Raw genomic sequence first — 22,665 nt, 5'->3', positions numbered from 1 at the left:
TTTTTTAAATAAGAAGAGAGAGAGCAAGAGAGTGAAAATTTCCCCTTCCTAGCAGTGAAATCTTTGGGGAAGCGTCTGGTGCTAGCAGAAGACATCGGCGCTGCAAGAAAGCAGAACCAGCATTCTTCAACAAGTAAGTCCACGAAAAGGCTTAAGCTGTATAGAGAGAGCTTAACATTACACCGGGCCACCACAGTCTGCTGCGGAGCTTCATAGTCGATAATGTAATACGGACAGTGAGCTCCGAAATATTTGTGCACGCGTTCTGTGACGAATTGTGGAGACCCAACCATTTAGCACCTAGTGTAGTTTCAATGTCCTTCTACCTCTCTCCACAGATCCTCACAACAGTAGCATGTGAATATTCGACCAGATTTGTCATTTTCAAAATACTCTTTCCCAGACTCTGCGTAATAATAATCTGCCCTGTGTCAAAGTAATTTCCCCATTTGCAGCCCATATCTTTGCTAGGGTTATCCCCCCATCCATGTCTGTTATGCCTACGTACTTTTGTTACCACATCACATGTGCGCAATGCCACCAGATGGCAGCCAACATCGCAATGGGCAGTCATCGTACTGTTTTGGCTTATCAATGTATGCGCATGCAAAGTGTAGAAATCCACTGAAACACACAGAGGATATCAGATACAACTTTGAAGATGGCCGATGCTTGCAGCAACCGTATAGACAAATTTGAAAAATATGTAAAAATCTGCCAACCGGTTGCATACGTTTTTCATGACAATTCTGCAAAGAGAAAAGAAAGGGAGAAAACTTGATGTTTTGGAAGAACTTGAAATTTTCAGGCACACACCAAATAAAGATAACATGTTGAATGAACAAGTACAGTTGAAAAATAGAAATTTCTTTAATGCTTTTAAACCAGTGCTCTCAGTTTTATGACACTTATAATCCAGGTTCTCTCCTCCTTTTCAGAAATATTATTTTACCTCCGTTAAGTTACACTCCCCCACATGAACCATGGACCTTGCCATTGGTGGGGAGGCTTGCGTGCCTCAGCGGTACAGATAGCCATACCGTAGGTGCAACCACAACGGAGGGGTGTCTGTTGAGAGGCCAGACAAACGTGTGGTCCCTGAAGAGGGGCAGCAGCCTTTTCAGTAGTCGCAGGGGCAACAGTCTGGATGATTGACTGATCTGGCCTTGTAACACTAACCAAAACGGCCTTGCTGTGCTGGTACTGCGAATGGTTGAAAGCAAGGGGAAACTACAGCCGTAATTTTTCCCGAGAGCATGCAGCTTTACTGTATGGTTAATGATGATGGGGTCCTCTTGGGTAAAATATTCCGGAGGTAAAATAGTCCCCCATTCGGATCTCCGGGCAGGGACTACTCAAGAGGATGTCCTTATCAGGAGAAAGAAAACTGGCATTCTACGGATCGGAGTGTGGAATGTCAGATCCCTTAATCGGGCAGGTAGGTTAGAAAATTTAAAAAGGGAAATGGAGAGGTTAAAGTTAGATATAGTGGGAATTAGTGAAGTTCGGTGGCAGGAGGAACGAGACTTTTGGTCAGGCGAATATAGGGTTATAAATACAAAATCAAATAGGGGTAATGCAGGAGTAGGTTTACTAATGAATAAAAAAAATAGGAATGTGGGTAAGCTACTACAAACAGCATAGTGAACGCATTATTGCGGCCAAGATAGACATGAAGCCCACGCCTACTACAGTAGTACAAGTTTATATGCCACCTAGCTCTGCAGATGATGAAGAAATTGAAGAAATGTATCCCGAAATAAAAGAAATTATTCAGATAGTGAGGAGAGACGAAAATTTAATAGTCATGGGTGACTGGAATTCGGTAGTAGGAAAAGGGAGGGAATGTAACGTAGTAGGTGAATATGGATTCCAGCTAAGAAATGAAAGAGGAAGCTGCCTGGTAGAATTTTGCACAGAGCACAACATAATCACAGCTAACACTTGGTTCAAGAATCATAAAAGAAGGTCGTATACATGGAAGAAGCCTGGAGATACTGACAGATTTCAGATAGATTATATAATGGTAAAACAGAGATTTAGGAACCAGGTTTTAAATTGTCAGACATTTCCAAGGGCAGATGTGGACTCTGACCACAATCTATTGGTTATGAACTGTAGATTAAAACTGAAGAAACTGCAAAAAGGTAGGAATTTAAGGAGATGGGACCTGGATAAACTGAAAGAACCAGAGATTGTACAGAGTTTCAGGAAGAGCATAAGGGAACAAATGGCAGGAATGGGGGAAAGAAATACAGTAGAAGAAGAATGGGTAGCTTTGAGGGATGAAGTAGTGAAGGCAGCAGAGGATCAAGTAGGTAAAAAGACGAGGGCTAGTATAAATCCTTGGGTAACAGAAGAAATATTAAATTTAATTGATGAAAGGAGAAAATATAAAACGCAGTAAATGAAGCAGGCAAAAAAGAATACAACCGTCTCAAAAATGAGATCGACAGGAAGTGCAAAATGGCTAAGCAGGGATGGCTAGAGGATAAATGTAAGGATGTTGAGGCTTATCTCACTAGGGGTAAGATAGATACTACCTACCGGAAAATTAAAGAGACCTTTGGAGAAAAGAGAACCACTTGTGTGAATATTAAGAGCTCAGATGGAAACCCAGTTCTAAGCAAAGAAGGGAAAGGAGAAAGGTGGAAGGAGTATATAGAGGGTCTATACAAGGGCGATGTACTTGAGGACAATATTATGGAAATGGAAGAGGATGTAGATAAAGATGAAATGGGAGATACAATACTGCGTGAAGAGTTTGACAGAGCACTGAAAGACCTGAGTCGAAACAAGGCCCCTTGGGAGAGCCAGCCCTGACAAAACTCTACCATCTGGTGAGCAAGATGTACGAGACAAGCGAAATACCCTCAGACTTCAAGAAGAATATAATAATACCAATCCCAAAGAAAGCAGGCATCAACAGATGTGAAAATTACCGAACTATCAGTTTAATAAGTCACGGCTGCAAAATACTAACGCGAATTCTTTACAGGCGAATGGAAAAACTGATAGAAGATGACCTCGGGGAGGATCAGATTGGATTCCATAGAAATACTGGAACACATGAGGCAATACTGAACCTACGACTTATCTTAGAAGCTAGATTAAGGAAAGGCAAACCTATGTTTCTAACATTTGTAGACTTACAGAAAGCTTGTGACAATGTTGACTAGAATACTCTCTTTCAAATTCTGAAGGTGCCAGGGGTAAAATACAGGGAGCGAAAGGCTATTTACAATTTGTATAGAAACCAAATGGCAGTTATAAGAGTTGAGGGGCATGAAAGGGAAGCAGTGGTTGGGCAGGGAGTGAGACAGGGTTGTAGCCTCTCCCCGATGTTATTCAATGTGTATATTGAGCAAACAGTAAAGGAAACAAAAGAAAAATTCGGGGTAGGTATTAAAATCCACGGAGAAGAAATAAAAACTTTGAGGCTCGCCGATGACATTGTAATTCTGTCAGAGACAGCAAAGGACTTGGAAGAGCAGTTGAATGGAATGGACAGTGTCTTGAAAGGAGGATATAAGATGAACATCAACAAAAGCAAAATGAGGGTAATGGAATGTAGTCGAATTAAGTCGGGTGATGCTGAGGGAATTAGATTAGGAAATGTGAGACATTTAAGTAGTAAAGGAGTTTTGCTATTTGGGGAGCACAATAAATGATGATGGTCGAAGTAGAGAGGATATAAAATGTAGACTGGCAATGGCAAGGAAAGCGTTTCTGAAGAAGAGAAATTTGTTAACATCGAGTATAGATTTAAAGGTCAAGAAGTCATTTCTGAAAGTATTGGTATGGAGTGTAGCCATGTACGGAAGTGAAACATGGACGATAAATAGTTTGGACAAGAAGAGAATAGAAGCTTTCAAAATGTGGTGCTACAGAAGAATGCTGAAGATTAGATGGGTAGATCACATAACTAATGAGGAGGTGTTGAATAGAATTGGGGAGAAGAGGAGTTTGTGGCACAACTTGACTAGAGGAAGGGATCGGTTGGTAGGACATGTTCTGAGGCATCAAGGAATCACCAATTTAGTATTGGAGGGCAGTGTGGAGGGTAAAAATCATAGAGGGAGACCAAGAGATGAATACACTATGCAGATTCAGAAGGATGTAGGCTGCAGTAGGTACTGGGAGATGAAGAAGCTTGCACAGGATAGAGTAGCATGGAGAGCTGCATCAAACCAGTCTCAGGACTGAAGACCACAACAACAACAAGTTACACTCATTACTAACACCCCAGATGACCTCTGTGCCCTAGTTATGCAAGCTTTCTTTTCAAATTTTGTGTCATATAATGAACTGATGTTCTTCATTACGCATGTAATTCTAGTCGTATTTAACTCTGGTTCTACGTGCTACATAAAACGTAGTGAACTATGTACTATTTTATCCCGTTTGAAGCTCATTTATAAATGTCACTCAATAATTTGTAAAATTAATTTTTTTTAAAAGTCATATTGATTATACGTACGATTTATTTCAGAAAATGTGTAATATACAAAATTGTTTTCCTCACGTTACTAGTGGCCCGCTTGTGGCGCGCCCCACATTACGTTTACTTGGCAGCGTGACTAGTTGCCACACAGTCAGTCTCCTCACACCACAGCGGTGTTACTTATGTTTTAATGTTTGACTTTTTAAAGAACATTATGTCTTGTATTTCAATGTATGACTTGTGCAACTCAGCTCTTAAATCACTGTACATCCTTGACGATATGTTCTTCATGTAAGTACTATTTGTTTTACACTCGTCTACATCAATGTACTCTTTTATTAGATAAGATATTTAATCTGACATATTCATTTTAGGTAATTACCTTACCTTCTGATGAAATCACCCTTAGAGGTGACAAAACCTGGTCAAGGTATATAGAAAACCTATGCAACCGGTTGGCAGATTTTTACATATTTTTCAAATCAGATATCGGATACGTTTCTGTGGAACATTCACCATGCTTTGATCAGCAGAAATCAGCCTCTAATTGCAAAAACCCTGGGTGCAAAGTTACAACACACTCAAGTGTTCGAGATGCGACCTCCATCTCTGTATACCAAGAGAGCATAATTACTTTCTACAATTCTATACAAAATAAACTTTGCATGAAAATAGTGTGTCATCAGAAACCTTTCACTTTTTTAAAGGCTTTTACAGTAAATTTTCATATTTATTTTACGAGCTTATTGTTTAAATGTTCCATTCCTTTACAAAAACGTGTCACAAAAATTTTTGAGATTAAATGTACATGTCCCATAACATGGATTTGGGTGGTCAAATTTGGTTCTGTTATATGAAAAAGTTTCAAAAAATAACTTCTGCTTGGATACAAAATTATCATCTCAGAAGTGTAAAAGAATGACCAAAAGGGTTAATAATATGATAGAATAGGAAAGGTTTTCAAACAACTTACGGGAATTCAGCCCGGTAATATTTTCAGCGACCTCCGATATTTCGGCGGGAGAACACCCCGCCATTTTCAAGACAAACTGCAACAGACAGGTGAGGTGCATGCAAATTTAAAACCTCGGTTCTCGGACTAATGCAAGAGAGATAACACACACACACACACACACACACACACACACACACACACACACACACACACACTGAACACTAGTGCCACCAAAGTCAGAGATATCGATAGTGAGACTACGAACTCGCAGGTGAGGTAGCATTGACTCTCTCCCTCTGTTTTTTGACAAGGGAGAGAGCCGGATTCCAAACAGAGTTTAAACAGAAACCTCCATCCCTGTTAACAAGGTTGCTCGCTAATTTAATCTCAACTGCCTCCCGAATCACACTGTCCCAATAGCTGCACGTGCATGCCAATATCTCGGTGTTATTATATAACATGGGGTGACCAGTATCCAAGCAATGTTCGGCAATAGCAGATCTATTTGGCTGCTGTAATCGTGTGTGCCGTTTATGCTCAGTACATCAGTCCTCCACGGTCCTGATAGTTTGACCAATATATGCCATGCCGCAGCTACAAGGAATACAATATAAACCCGCATTACGCAGTCCAAGATCATCCTTAACAGAACTCAAAAGTGCTCTAATTTTAGATGGAGGTCGGATAACACATTTCACATTGTATTTCCGTAAAATACAACCGATCTTGTTGGAAGTGTTTCTTACTTAAGGCAAAAAGGCAGTAGACTTAGGTGTCGACTCAGAATTATCATCAATCACCCAATGCACAGTTGGTCGATAGCACATTGCACATTCAATCTGTCTATCACTATAACCATTTTGACGAAACATAGCTTCAGGATGGAACAGCTCAGCTGGAAAACTCTCAGCATCGGAAACGACATGTGGCCTGTGTACCAAGGTACAAAGTACCCCTTCACGCTAAGCCAGATGGTGGCAACTATTAGCCTGTAAATACAAGTTGGTGTGAGTACATTTCCTGTAAACTGCATGTCCCAATGATCCATCATCTTTCCTCCTAACCAAGACATCAAGAAAGGGAAGGCAAGCATCCTCTTCCACCTCCACTGTAAAACGAATGTTCAGATGTTCTGGAAAGGCATTCAAATTCTCCCTACTGTGAGGCCAAACAACAAAAGTATTCTCAACATATTTAAAGAAACAGGTGGGTTTCAAAGGTGCCGACCCCAATGCACGTTCCTCAAAATCTTCCATAAACAAATTTGCAATCACAGGTGACAACGGACTACCCATCACAACTCCGTCCGTCTGCTCGTAATACTGGTCCCTGAATAAAAAGTAAGTGGATGTCAACACATGCCGAAAGAGATTAGTTAATTCAGCACCAAACCTGGCCTCAATTAACCGCAACGAATCAACAGAGGAACTCACTAAAATATCAGAGTCATTCAACCGCAGTCCCCCCAAACGACGTAAAAAAATCAGCCGAGTTCATGATGTGATGTTCACACCAACCTACCTGTGGACTCAACAGAGAAGCAAGATGCTCGGCTACACAATATGTCGGAACACCAATATTCCCAACTATAGGATGTAAAGAAGCCCCTTCCTTGTGTACATTCGGAAGGCCATATAACCTAAAGGGAACAGCACTATACGTGTTAAGACTCTTGATAGTGTCCTGTAACACTGCCTTCCGAAGGCACACAAGGAAGGTTTTTTTTATCTTAGTCTAACTGCGCCTATGTGAGATGTATGATGGCGGCAGCATGATCTGCGCTGGACTATAATGATTGCTAACAACACAAGAGGGCTAAAGTGCACTTATGGTGTACCACACTTTTCCATTATGTCCTGTTGCTGATAATTTGTTTCTGGCAATCGTAGCCAGTCAGGTGATAGTATATGGTAGTCACTGAAAGTAACTAAACGAATGGTTTCTTCTGGCAAAGTATGTGACTCAATTTGTTTTCAATATAGCAACCAGGAAGAAAACAAACTAGAAGTGCTGACAGACTGGCCTGTAGTGTACTCTGAGACCTCGGTTATGGTGGAATGTGACACTTTCATTTCGAGTTGGTGAAGCTATTGAATACGAATGGAAGAAAACTTTGTGCTTACATGATAACCTATAGAGAAGCCCGGGACCTAGGATAGGTCGGAATGTGCCTATTTGGTTGCATTTGCAAATCCAACGATTCCAAACTCAAAAATATGTTGTTTGTCACATTTCCTATTGCGTTGAAAATTTTGATGATGTGGTTAATTTCTATCCAGGTAAACAAAATTACAGTTAACACTGTTCACGAGTTATAGAAGATCACGAATGAATTTTCTGACTGACTACTGACAACTGACGCACGATCCATCACATTCACCCTCCACCATTCGTCGCACTAACAGTTATCGACAGTAGCATATGACAGAAATGCCGTGGTACTTTATAAATGTATTTTGTACCATACAAGTGGGTACGAGTCTAGAACAGTGCCAGTGGTGTACTTACGTGTTTCACACAATAATGTCGTCAGTGCATTCCGTGAGGTACGATGGAAGCAATTGAAGATGTGTCAGCTGTTTGTGTTATGCAGCCAATGCGAGACCGACAAACAGATGACGCGTTTTGAATACATTCAGAAAAGAAGTTTAAATATTGCTCTAAATGAGATTATAAATGTAATGCAACAACAGTTTCACAACCCGCAATGTAACTGAAAAGCAGCGAGATATTTCTCTGCTATGTGTTCTCTACATCTACATCCATACTCCGCAAGCCACCTGACGGTGTGTGGCAGAGGGTACCTTGACTACCTCTATCGGTTCTCCCTTCTATTCCAGTCTCGTATTGTTCGTGGAAAGAAGGATTGTCGGTATGTTTCTGTGTGGGCTCTAATCTCTCTGATTTTATCCTCATGGTCTCTTCGCGAGATATACGTAGGAGGGAGCAATATACTGCTCGACTCTTCAGTGAAGGTATGTTCTCGAAACTTTAACAAAAGCCCATACCGAGCTACTGAGCGTCTCTCCTGCAGCCTTCCACTGGAGTTTATCTATCATCTCCGTAATGCTTTCACGATTACTAAATGATCCTGTGACGAAGCGCGCTGCTCTCTGTTGGATCTTCTCTCTCTCTTCTATCAACCCTATCTGGTAAGGATCCCACACTGCTGAGCAGTATTACAGCAGTGGCCGAACGAGCGTACTGTAACCTACTTCCTTTGTTTTCGGATTGCATTTCCTTAGGATTCTTCCAATGAATCTCAGTCTGGCATCTGCTTTACCGACGATCAACTTTATAGGATCATTCCATTTTAAATCACTCCTGATGCGTAATCCCAGATAATTTACGGAATTAACTGCTTCCAGTTGCTGACCTGCTATTTTGTAGCTAAATGATAAGGGATATTTCTTTCTATGTATTCACATCACATTACACTTGTCTACATTGAGATTGAATTGCCAATCCCTGCACCATGCGTCAATTCGCTGCAGATCCTCCTGCATTTCAGTACAATTTTCCATTGTTACAACCTCTCGATATACCACATCATCATCATCCGCAAAAAGCCTCAGTGAACTTCCGATGTTATCCACAATGTCATTTATATATATTGTGAATAGCAACAATCTTAAAACACTCCCCTGCGGCACACCTGAAATCACTCTTACTTCGGAAGACTTCTCTCCATTGAGAATGACATGCTGCGTTCTGTTATCTAGGAACTCCTCAATCCAATCACACAATTGGTCTGATAGTCCATATGCTCTTACTTTGTTCATTAAACGACTGTGGGGAACTGTATCGAACGCCTTGCGGAAGTCAAGAAACACGGCATCTACCTGGGAACCCGTGTCTATGGCCCTCTGAGTCTCGTGGACGAATAGCGCGAGCTGGGTTACACACGACCGTCTTTTTCAAAACCTGTGCTGATTCCTACAGAGTAGATTTCTAGTCTCCAGAAAAGTCATTATACTCTAACATAATATGTGTTCCAAAATTCTACAACTGATCGACGTCAGGGATATAGGTCTACAGTTCTGCACATCTGTTCGACGTCCCTTCTTGAAAACGGGGATGACCTGTGCACTTTTACAATCCTTTGGAACGCTACGCTCTTCTAGAGACCTACGGTACACCGCTGCAACTGATCTGCCTGAGCACCTGAGTAAGTGGATGAATGTTTTTAATTAAATTATGAGAGGGGTAAATGGATCAATGTTTTTATTAAATCATGGAAGGAGATAAGTGGATACTAAATCTGCTAAACCACTGCGCTTCATACTATTTGCTGACAATCACAGAATATCTCTCTAAACCAACTAATGCACTGAAAAACAACAAGCGAGAAAAACATTTCAGTTTTGGCGCTGGAAATACATTGCCTACGTTCTCACCTCTCACTGCTTATTTGAAAGTATCATCCCACTGGCTATGCGAAACCGCTGCGTTGTCAACCTATGAGATGTAGATAGCTCCACCACAACTGCCGTTGGCCCCGATCAGGAATTTAGCTGCAGAAGGGTACCAATCGAGGTTTGCAATTAATCCTTACCAGCCAACTCAGATGGTACCTGAACAGATCTATAACCAATCTGAAGACAGTACTGTAACAAATAATCATACACCGATAAATGAAACCATTACGACTACCGCCCACCGTGACGACGGATGTCACCTGGTGGCATTTCGGGCACGGGACGCGGTAACGAAGTATGCAAACAGAACGGACACGGGCAGGGGATCGTCCTAGCGAAGATACGGACTGCAAATGGGGAAATCCATTGAGGTAAGCAACTTTGGGAAAAGGCAGGTTATTATTACGAAGAGCACGCGAACGAGTACCAACGGCGAAGCTGGTTGTGAGCCTCTACAGAAAGAGGTAGGAGGACAGTGAAACCGCCACTAGGTGCTAAATGGTTGGACATCCAAGACTCGTCACAGAACGAGGGGTTCAGAGGCTTGTCTGGTCTGTGAAATAGGATAGATGGTGACCTGTGGCATCTCTGCCAAAAGAGCACAATGATGGCGCATGCACAAGTGTTTTGGGGCACGTTGTTCATCATATGTTGTCAAATGAGGAGCTCTGTAGTACACCAACCCTGTGTGTTCACATGTTGATCCAAAATCATCATCAATCACTTATTGCTGTGGGCATGCGACCATCGGGATTTAACCGTCAATCGATGGAAATGTGTCGGTTCTTCGGGTAAATCACATTTTGGCTACACTAGGTGACGGTCGTCTCCTCAGACACCGTCACCGAGCTAAACAGTCGCTCAAAACATACAGCACACCACAGATGGTCAGAGCGGTATTATGGTAGGGGAAACATTCTCCCACACATGCACGGGACACGTCAGTAATCGAAGACACGCTGATAGCTGCGAACCACCTACATACCTTCATGCTTGATGTCTTCCAAATTGGTGATATCTTTCAGCAGTATAATTGTCCGTGCCTCGGAGCCAGAACATGCTACGGTGGTTCGAGGAGCATTCACCGCATTGGCGTGTACTCAAACCAGGGGCCTGTTGTTTACACAAATTACATGAGTTGTGCATAGACATCTAATGCCACATACTTCCCATACTTCCGCAAACCTATAAACATTCTGTTGAATCCCCGATGCACAAAATCAGTGATGTATTTTGTTCCACAGACAGACAAATAAGCTATTAAGCAGGTGGTCATACTGTTTTGGTTCATCAGTGTAAAATGCAAATTAAAACGAGCAAAAATTACCAGTCAGCACAAGAAGTGAACATTAATGGTTTGACTCAGAAACAGGTTGCATGAAATACTTTGGGTCCCACTGGATAACAAGTAAGATGCAGGCAATTAGCAGATGAACTTGTAACGGTACTTTGACTACCGCGCCTCTGCCAATACAAAGATATGATTTACGATCGCGCATGCAGAAGAGCGCTGCGCCAGCGACTGATTTTTATAAATAATTTTGATCTTTTTTTTTACTTTTGCGTAGGTGTTTGTTTTTAACAACTAACTGATTACTCCCTACCTCCCTCCCTCCCTCTCTCCCTCTCTCCCCCTCTCTCTCTCTCGCCCCCCCCCCCCCCTTGTCTTCATAAGAAAGACGTGTATTTTTCGGCGCTGTGTTAAATATGCTTTTAAGTGAAAATTAAAACTATATTACGTAGCGAAGTTATTTCAATAGTGATTCGAAATGGTTATCGCCAAATCTATAAATTAATCCTCACAGTGACAACTTAAAGAAATTTTCAACAGATGGAGAACAATGAAAACAGGTCATCGTACAAGAAAATTAAGAAGACAGCCACAAAGACTATATTATAATTAATACTATGTTTCTAACAGACTTAGAAGGTAAATTTCAACCAATTTCTGATGCTATTTCCGTACACATGCTTTTTGTAGTGTTGCTGACCCGGTCTGCCATGCACGGTCAAATTACAGCACTATCTCAATCAATAGCACAAAGTCCGCCTTATCCGTAACTTATTCCATCAAAATTCAAAACCCAATCAGATTTTATATTTTCACGGCAGAACCCCGAGGAAAGGAAACACTACAAACTAATGAAGCAGCTCAGCTGAGTGTGTTTTTCTGTTAGTGTAATTTCTTTATGTAAAACTACTTACGTTAAATTATTTTCAGGCCCTGCTGCCTTACGACACTAGTGCGCAGCAAAAATACTGTGAAAGGTACGTAATCGTATACCTTGCAGAAGCCTCTTTAAGGATGTTGGAATTCTTACACTTATTTCCCAGTACATTTGGTCTTTAATAGTTTTTGATGGCAAGAAATTCAATTGAACTGTATTGTACACAATCACAATACAAGACAAAAATTATTCTCAAGCAGAATTTGCCTCCTCGCTCAGGATTCCGAGTGGAGTTACATTCTCCCATCCAATTTAAAGCAAGAAATTGAAAATTTGAAAGAAAAATAAATTATCTAATTTCGAGGATTTAAAATAACTGAGAGGCACTCACTCGTTCATCCATTCACACGTCCCATTCGGTACGTACTATCGTGTGAATGTCCTTCGGAAATATGGAACACATCAAGTTATACATTAATAGGCAGAAGCAGTCGCTTTAGAGCGTACTCAAAGCAAATGATGACTAGATCTACTCTGCCAATAACGATAAACATGAGATTATCAAAATTATCTACTATCTGTTTTAGTTGGTAGAGGAAAAACGGTTTCTTTGATAATAGCCCCTGCTCATTCTTCTATGCTGTCAGTTGGTGTTCTATTCTGATACTTCAAACAAAGCATTTATGTAACTTTGCTAATACTACTATCAGGAGTCTGTATACTGACAAAGTACAGATCTTTCTAATACAAATATAAGAGTCACACAGAATTTACATTCTTGAGTCCGCCAGTACTGTGTGTGTGTTTTGGTGAGTTCATCCTAATTCACTCTTATTATTAATACCGTTAGGCAATATTATGAAAAGGAGAGTTGCTACTCACCATATAGCAGAGATGCTGAGTTGCAGATAGGCACAACAGAAAGACTGTCAGAAAGTGTGCTTTCGGCCAACAATGCCTACGTTGAAAATAGACAACACACACACACACACACACACACACACACACACACACACCACACGACACCACCGTCTCTGGCAGCTGAAGGCAGACTGCCCGCTAGAGACTGCGCTCATATGCTCATATGTGTGTGACTATTCTTTTCATAATACTGTTACATAACACCCCAGATTATCCATTGTTTTAAATACCATTAGGCATTATATATATTGCCACATAAATGTAAGATTTCTTAGATCCCTGAAGAGGCTTCTGCTGGACAATCAGCTGTCAATTTACACAACATTCTAACGCTTATTTTTTCTCAGTTCCACACAACTTCTTCCTGTTTTCTCGATTGATCTGTGTTCAGTTTTTCAAGGCCTATCCACTGTGCCAACTTATAACTAAATCTGAGGGGGTGCGATGGGGAGATTCCCTTGTCAGTACACAACGTAAACAAGAAAGAATCAGACTGTGATGGTGTCAGTGCGTAGATTAAGGTACAGGCTTTCATGTAAAAATAAAATTATTGAGATATCTTAGCATGTCTTTTTTTTTAATTTCAAAACAGTACTTACTTAAAAAACACACCTCGTACAATACTCCCTGGCCATCACAGTGCCTCGCACGAGCTCCACTGGACCCACAGACGCCCACGTGAATGTTCCCTAAGAGCATAATGGAGCTGCCGTCAGCTCGTCTCTGTCCGACTGTACAAGTGTCGAGGAGACACGGAAGACGACAGATTCACACCTTCCCATCAGCACGATGAAGGTTTCAGGATTCGTCAGACCGTGCAATACTCTGCCACTGCACCAATATCCAGTGCTAATGGTCATTTGCTCATTTCAGTCACAGTTGCCGAGGTCACGGTGTTAATATTGGCACACGCACGGATCGCAGGTTGCAGAGGCCCACCATTAGTGAGTGTTCGGTGCACTGCATCCTGAGACACACTTGTACTCTGCCCAGTGTTACAGTCTGATGTCAGTTCAGCCACAATTCGCCACCTGTCCTGTTTTTATCAGTCTGTGCAGCCTGACATCTCTAGTGAGAAGCGGTCGCCCAACCTTATGACGTCTACAGGTGCCTTCAACACGCGTCACAGGCAATCACCACAGCACCACTCGAACACCTGACAAGTCGTGCAATTTCTGGTATGCCGGTGCCAAGCCACCGGGCCGTAACATCTGCCCTCGGTCAAACTCAGACAGACTGCGACTCTTCCCTGTCCTACACACGGACAGCACACTCGCCGATACTACGTGCACCACGAGTATGTCCGACTAGCAGACATTCCTCACCATTTGATGCTGCTGTCGCACGGACGGGTTTACGTAGATATTAGGTTGATTGCTGTAATGTTCTGGCTGACCAGTGCACACTGCAAAAGCTAGGATGTTCGGTTTATTTGGTAAGCAGTCTATGTGTACCTTCCAATTTACAGTTTTATCAAGATTTAGACCTAAGAACTCCAAGTAGTTTGTGACGAAATAAATCTCAGGTGAACAGCCCAGTACGAGTGTGCGTGGGACACAATATTTCGGCAATCGACCACGTTGCCGTCGTCAGGTGCGCCGGCCGGTGGGCCGGCGCCAGGTATATATAGTATATATATGAAGACAGTAACTTGTTCTCGAAAGAATAGTTACTGTTGATGACCGTGCAGCTTTTCCCTGGAATAAATGATGAGTAACTGACAACCTCAGCTGCCGACAGGTGGTGTTATACATCGATGTGGACAGCTGAAAATTTGTGCCCCGACCGGGACTCGAACCCGGGATCTCCTGCTTACATGGCAGACGCTCTATCCACCTCAGCCACCGAGGACACAGGTGAATAGCGCGACTGCAGGGACTTATCCCTTGCACGCTTCCCGTGAGACTCACATTCCCAACTGTCCACAATTCTACATATGTATTGTACAGTAACTGTTCTTTCGAGAACAAGTTACTGTCTTCGTGTATATAGTTAAAGGCTACCCAGCCGCTGACCTTCGTCTGTGCAAATGCGCACGGGTTACCCAAACTCTTAAGGGAATCGCCACATTGTGCGTGAGTAATGAGTGGGTGGGCAAATGTCTATAAGATACAATATACAGGGTGATTCAAAAAGAATACCACAACTTTAAAAATGTGTATTTAATGAAAGAAACATAATATAACCTTCTGTTATACATCATTACAAAGAGTAATTAAAAAGGTTTTTTTTCACTCAAAAACAAGTTCAGAGATGTTCAATATGGCCCCCTCCAGACACTCGAGCAATATCAACCTGATACTCCAACTCGTTCCACACTCTCTGTAGCATATCAAGCATAACAGTTTGGATAGCTGCTGTTATTTCTCGTTTCAAATCATCAATGGTGGCTGGGAGAGGTGGCCGAAACACCATATCCTTAACATACCCCCATAAGAAAAAATCGCAGGGGGTAAGATCAAGGCTTCTTGGAGGCCAGTGATGAAGTGCTCTGTCACGGGCTGCCTGGCGGCAGATCCATCGCCTCGGGTAGTTGACGTTCAGGTAGTTACGGACAGATAAGTGCCAACCTTTTTCGTAGGACTCTCCATACAGTTGATTGTGGAATTTGCAGCTCTCTGGTAGCTCTGCGAGTCGATTTTCCTGGGCTGCGAACAAATGCTTGCTGGATGCATGCTACATTTTCATCACTCGTTCTGGGCCGTCCAGAACTTTTCCCTTTGCACAAACACCCATTCTCTGTAAACTGTTTATACCAACGTTTAATACACCACCTATCGGGAGGTTTAACACCATACTTCGTTCGAAATGCACGCTGAACAACTGTCGTCGATTCACTTCTGCCGTACTCAATAACACAAAAAGCTTTCTGTTGAGCGGTCGCCATCTTAGCATCAACTGACGCTGACGCCTAGTCAACAGCGCCTCAAGCGAACAAATGTACAACTAAATGAAACTTTATAGCTCCCTTAATTCGCCGACAGATAGTGCTTAGCTCTGCCTTTTGTCGTTGCAGAGTTTTAAATTCCTAAAGTTGTGGTATTCTTTTTGAATCACCCTGTATATGTAGAATTGTGGACAGTTGGGAATGTGAGTCTCACGGGAAGCATGCGAGGGATAAGTCCCTGCAGTCGTGCTATTCACTTGTGTCCTCGGTGGCTCAGACGGATAGAGCATCTGCCATTTAAGCACGAGATCCCGGGTTCGAGTCCCGGTCGGGGCACACATTTTCAGCTGTCCACATCGAGGTATAACAACAACACCTGTCGGCAGCTGAGGTTGTCAGTCATCAGGTATATGTAGGACAATCTCCCTCCCGCTCCTCCCTCAGGCGCTTCCTACAAGTCGGTGCGGTCCGCGCCCCGTGATCGGGCCAGGTGCAGCGTACGTTCTCCCGCCGTCTGGGCGCTGCGTCCTAGTATTTGGAAGTCTGCGTCAGGACTTAGCTTCGGTCATAATTACTGGACTGTGGTAATCTAGTGTGCCGTCGATGTTCTCGGCATCGGTCCTCAGTGGTACGAACGGTTTGACCTACGTATAAACTACCGCACTGGCGAGGTATCTGATAAACCCCAGATTTACGTAGACCAAAATTGTCCTCGACACTACTAAGAAGGCTCTCGGTTTTGCTCGGAGGACGGAAGATCGTTTTCACTCGGTGTTTACATAAAATGCATCCAATTTTTCTGGATAAGGCCCCACAAATCGGAATAATAGCCAAGGCCGCCGCCTCCTGAGGTTCGTCCTCAGTTTCCGCCGGTGCAGCAAGTGTGGGATGTAGAGCCTTCCGAATTTGCAGTTCCTGACACAGGCTTCTAAATACTGGGACCGTGTCATCAAAGAAGCCATAGAGATCAGAGTAAGGGAGCCACAACTACACCGTGACAGCGGTTACATCCCTAGCGAGGCGTGGGAACCCGCGATCACCCGGATTAACGAGAAAAATGACATTTCCCAGAGTGTACCAACTTCAGGGGAGGAGGGAAGAATAACGAGAGCGGTGCCGGCAGACCCTCCTGAACGAGAAGGCCCAGGATGCAGCGCCCAGACGGTGGGAGAACGGACGCCGCACCTGGACTGCGCTCCTGATGATGGCAACGTGGAAGATTGCCGAAATAGTGTGTCCCATGCACACTCGTACCAGGCTGTACACCCAAGATTTATTTCGTCATAAAATATGCCTGGAGAAACTGAAGAATCACATCCATGTAGTTTGCTTCTGTGATATCCTGATCACTGCATGTTACCTTTATTTCACTTCATTCTAATGATTTAGCTTCAGATTGCATCATTTTGGTTTTAGTTACACCTAGTTTCAGTTCATTTCGATGAAACCAGGTTTCAAATTTTTCTAAAGTATTTACGACACTTTCTGAAATTTTTTCAGGCACCTCATTTTCAATTAATGTACCATCAGCAAATAAAATTGAATGAACAGTACTGGCAAGTAGTAAGTCATTCTTCTAGAAAAGGAACACGTAGGGACTCCTTGGCTAATTGTTTTCCAGTCTGAAGAGTAATTTCATGAATGAGAAGTTATAATTACTCTTTGTTTCATATCTGTTGAGTAGGAAGTGAATCATTGTAAAGCAGTGTCTCTAATTTTGTAGGCATGTAATTTGTGTAGGATGACAGAGTGGTTCACTGAATCGAAGGTTTCTGTCAGACCGCAGAATATTCGTGTGATCTTTCTACCATTGTCTAAAGAGGAGCACATCTTTTGAGTAAACTCACTTATTGCATTTGCAATGCATTTTCCTTGTTGGAATCCAAACCGGTTTTTAAAAATTATGTCACTTTCAGCACGAAATTTTTGAATTTTTTTGCTGCAGTCTTTTCTAACACATTAAAAAGTGCTAGCAGAAGGGAGATAGGGCAATAATTCCCCTTATCTTCTGTCGTACCCTTTTAGACCAATGATTTTATCTTGGCATATTTCAGTATGTTTGGAAATCATCCCTGTGCAAAATATTGGTTTATAATAACTGACACTAGTTGTGAAATGATATTATAGGCACTCTTGATTATAGATTTGGGTATTTCATTGCACCTAGATGAGGTTTTGTTTTTTAAAGACAAAATTTCATTTTCCACACCCCTTTGGGTGATTTTTTCAACTTGTTTGAAATACGTATTTCCAAACTTACGTTTTTCCAAACTTATATTGTCTAGATACACTTCTAATTCTACAACTGACCTCACTACACTTCAGAATAATTCACCAAAACAATTTGACACCTGAACACGGTTTATTACAGTATCATTTTCAAATTAATTTTCAAAATCTCACAACTTTCAACCATGGCATCTAAATCTGACAACAACTAACCACACTGCCTTTCGCTTATTACTATGTTGAATGATGAAAATACTACTGGCCATTTGTTAGCTGTAAGTACAACTTCCTGAATACAGCTTTACAGCATGTGACATTTAACAAAATCAGGATTTCTCTTTGATTTTGACTGACTATGGAATTTCCTTTTTCTGGCACTAGAAATTTTTATTACAGGTGTAATCCACTCTAGTTTACTGTTTAATTTATTTTGCCACGGTTTAGGAAAAAAATTACACACAACAGTAATGGTACTATGTGATGCCCGTTCTCAAATCTTATCCAGTCTGTTCTTTTTACTTTTAAGAAATTCGCTGTCAACATTTAATCATCGTACAAAAATACTGTACAGTTAATTTATGATATCAGGATGACAAATGATATATTTGATATCATGCATTGTTTCTTAGTGTTCTTTAATAACATTATTTGTAAAAATAATTATACAAAACCAGGATGTAAATTTTTACGAATAAAAATTTCTATCGACTGCTTTTTCTAAAATTTTCCAGCATGTCTGAGCTATCGAAAGCGAGTCTACATCAAGCTAACTATAACTCTTACAAGAGAAATCTAGCACTAGACTCTATATACCATAATCATAACTTATGCACACATACCAACACAAATGTTTTGCATTTAGCGTGAAATAACTTGAAAATATTTCAAATGTATTGACACTATAGTATATTGAAACGTTACGATACACACAACAACAAATCATACTGCATGGAAGCCGTGGAACAAGTACAGAACTTCAGTTTCTGCCAACCACACATGCACTACAGATGTCAGTTTGTATTTTTACATAAAAAGCCAATTTATCATTTAATGCGGAAGAAAAAATTTGCTAAAGATTGGAGTTCCTTCGTGAATATAAAGTATGACAAATATACATCAGAAAATAAATAAATAAATCATTTCGACCCACAAAATATAACTAAATGTTATGAAACAACAGTTTGCAGGTGTACCCACAGTACAACTAGACTGTGGTATAACACTGAACAACCATAAAATAAAAGGAAATCACTAATCCTTAGTTCCATGAAATATTTACTTCCTGTTTCCAACAACTGTCAACAAAACTATATCGGGTACATGCAACTCCCATCCTTTTGGTTTTAAGACTTTATTAATTAGTACTGCTGCAGTTTTAAATTGGACCTCTTATGGTGTCAACTACATAAAATAATCTTGTTTGATTAGAATAACAATGTCTTAAATTATGAACTCACAGTGTAAAACTTGCCTGATGAAATGTTAATCTACCACACAGTATGTCAATCCACGATGTGTCACTTACGTGATTTATTATGAAATTTTCATGTTAGTATTTTGAGAACGCCGCATTTGGCATAAGATGCGGCACGTTTTGTACATCAGAAAATCGCTTTTAACCATTTTGAACGTTTACATGCTGCCTCAACATGACCAAATATTATCGCTTATCGGTAAAATCCCACATAGCCACCACGGCTCATTGGAATTGGATACTTCCATTGCCCTACATAGGTCAACAGCAGCTCACGATACCAAAACACACATAGCTACGACAGCCCATTGGAATCGGACACTTCCCTTGACCTAATAGCTCAAAAACAACTAACAGTACTAAAAAATTTAAATTCAGTACTTCCCCAAAGATACATAAATCAATCCTAAGTGACAGTACCGAAACATCATCCAAAAACACATACAGTAAATACCACCGACCACATAACACAGAAATACCCCACCAAACATCATAACATACACCAAAAAAAGGACTACTTACCAAAAAAAAGTTCCAGTGCTACACACTAGGGCTAGCACAACAACCACACACAGCCCCAGCCCCCCCCCCCTCCCTCTCTCCCTCCCTCTCCCTCACACACACACACACACACACACACACACACACACACACACACACACACACACACACACACACAAAAAAAAAGACACGACCAAAAGAAACTCCCAAAACAAACTCCCCCCCCCCCCAAAAATCAAAGATCCATTAACAAATAAATACCAAAAAAATAAACAAATCTCAATCACACAACTGCAACAAAACAGATACTCCACAACATAATCATAAAACAACAACAACCACCGCCCCATCCAAAAACATTACCAACAAGTCCCTCCCCCCCCCCCCCCCCCACTTCCCGAGCTGCAGTCCCCCACCCTCACAACACATCCTTAACCAACCACCTTCGGCCTACACATAGCACTTAAAGATACGCAAAAAATGCAACCCAGGGACACTCTTCCGCCAACAACACACATCTAAATGAGACTGAAGGTTAGAAGAGCGCCTCCTCTCCCTCCCAATAAGTGACTTAACTGCCCCCATAACACCTCTATCGCATTTATGCACGTCCTAGCCTCATAACTCGAATTCTAAACTATGGTTAACAACTAGATGATAATACCGCCTCTGGCCCAATCCCCTACAAGATGAAAAGGCATCAGAAGCTATTGTAGTACCCTCCTCTATATACTCCTCAATCCCACCAATTCCTTTTTTGTATGTCCCTCCAAAACCTTAAAAACACACACTGAACAACCACCTGCAGAAACAACAGCCCCCCACACCCATAATCCAAACGGAGACTTACCCCTCCCATACTACTTCTTCCCAAACTGCGACTCATCAGCCTCCACTACTACCCCAGGCCCATCCAACTTACCCCTGTACTTAATATGTTAAGAACAAACTTCCCTACAATACGAAAACCAATCAAAAACCGTCCTCTCGCTTACACCACTCTTGTGCACAAAAACTATGGGAGGATTTATAACAAAAATAATACGTCATCAAAACTCTCTCTCTCTCATGCCCAACCCAGACCTCTCGAACCAGGTACCACGCCATATGGAGCGCCAAACCTTGTCCCTTCCGCACCGCCACATGTAGCAGTCCCCGGTCCGAGACGCCGGAACTCTGGCCAACCCCATAACCTGCCGACACACAATGCATTTCACAATCTCAGCCAGCAGCACGAATAATTGCAAGAATTTAATGAGGGATAGCATATCATCCCCCATTTCAGCCCGCAAACTAACACTACCGTATTTATCAGTCATATCCATACCTAACAAAAGCAGCCACAAATTAAACTAAACGACTTACCACACGACATACAGCAAACAACACTACAATAACTTAAACACAACGGAAACATAATTCTTAACTCACTGAAACCAATTTCTGTAGAAGAATTTCTATTGAACAACAGTCGCAACCGACAGCTGAACAGTTCAAACAGCGTTACAAAAATTAACCCAATACACCACACAACATGCGAACCATAAACACACCACCAAAGGACACCACCAATCGCAATAAAACGACATCTACAAACACAACACACTCATAAACTAAACTCCGCGCCGTCCTGACGTCACACACAACACCCTTACGTCACGGGTCTAAGCCGACGGGTGGCATCGGACGCCTCTGTTGACCAACATACACGCACGAAGAAGCCAATGTCCGAAGGCCTCATACATGAATTAGACGTAATATTATGTTTAAGAAGTGAAGCATTCGAAACGGAAATGGAATCATCGTGAGGTTAATAAAAGTACAGTAAGCAACGTACTTCATATCCTGTTAATGTTTATCGTTTCATTTGTAAGAACCGCGTGATACAAACGAGTTATTATGGTTCGGCTTTTACATGCTATTTATATTTCGATTCCACACATTTTTCGTGGACCGAACGGACACAGTTCAACATAACAGATGCGACAATTGATCTAGTTTTTGTTACCCACAGCGATATCAGACTATTTCGAATGCTAACGTTTAATGTTGGTTTTTAACATAGTTTTTAGAGTAGGAAGCGTATATAATACCATAAATAATCAACAATAAGTACAAAAGAACTCCACATTTGTCACTATTTAATTTACTAAGGACGCAGGGAGGTACGAAGGGGTGTATTACAGGGCAGACTGGTTATTATTCTCTTGTAACGTACAGACATTTACTGAATAGTGTTCTGTTCCTTTAATAACAAAAAAATGCTTGTAAGAAGCACTAGAAGACCTTACCTTTTGCAAAAAGAGGTTGTATATCTACCCAACAGAGCAGAGTATTATTCACCACACTCTCAGACGAATCAGGAAAGTGGAACCTAAGAAACATATATGGAATGTAATATCTACATCATTAACGTACCAAAAAGTCACTACAGCTGTAGCGTAAGGTAAAGCCACTTGGATGTGATATTAAAACGTCAAACGCAATAAAACTGTTTTCTATCACAGAAGAAACAGTTCCACAATAGTTGCCAAATCTGGGCCTCAGACGGCAAGAATCATCAACACACTTGTTTCTCAACAAAAAGTATTAACATTTACAAAAACACTCGTGTATTAGAAAGTCGAGTGAAATGTTAAGAATGGACGAATCATTAAATTCCATAAAT

At 41.5% G+C, this 22,665-nt stretch overlaps 1 protein-coding gene across 3 annotated transcripts in view; it reads right to left on the bottom strand.

Moving 5' to 3' along the window:
- LOC126426883 (uncharacterized) overlaps nucleotides 1-22,665 on the bottom strand; it is a 37,896-nt gene that overhangs the window by 14,826 nt on the left and 405 nt on the right. For 2 of the 3 annotated variants that reach the window (XM_050088933.1, XM_050088932.1), the window contains exon 2: nucleotides 22,289-22,371. Coding sequence is in view for 1 of the 3 variants with exons in the window: in XM_050088931.1 (XP_049944888.1) it covers nucleotides 5,418-5,481 (64 nt within the window). In the remaining 2 variants the exon portion in view is untranslated. Of the gene's footprint in view, nucleotides 1-5,417; nucleotides 5,494-22,288; nucleotides 22,372-22,665 lie in introns of all 3 variants that reach the window. The other variant, XM_050088931.1, reaches the window with a different exon arrangement.

Source organism: Schistocerca serialis, chromosome 11 (assembly GCF_023864345.2).
Source record: "Schistocerca serialis cubense isolate TAMUIC-IGC-003099 chromosome 11, iqSchSeri2.2, whole genome shotgun sequence".
NCBI lineage: Eukaryota > Metazoa > Arthropoda > Insecta > Orthoptera > Acrididae > Schistocerca > Schistocerca serialis.
The sequence above is the reverse complement of the archived record's forward strand: the minus strand, read 5'-3'. Positions and strand labels throughout refer to the sequence as shown.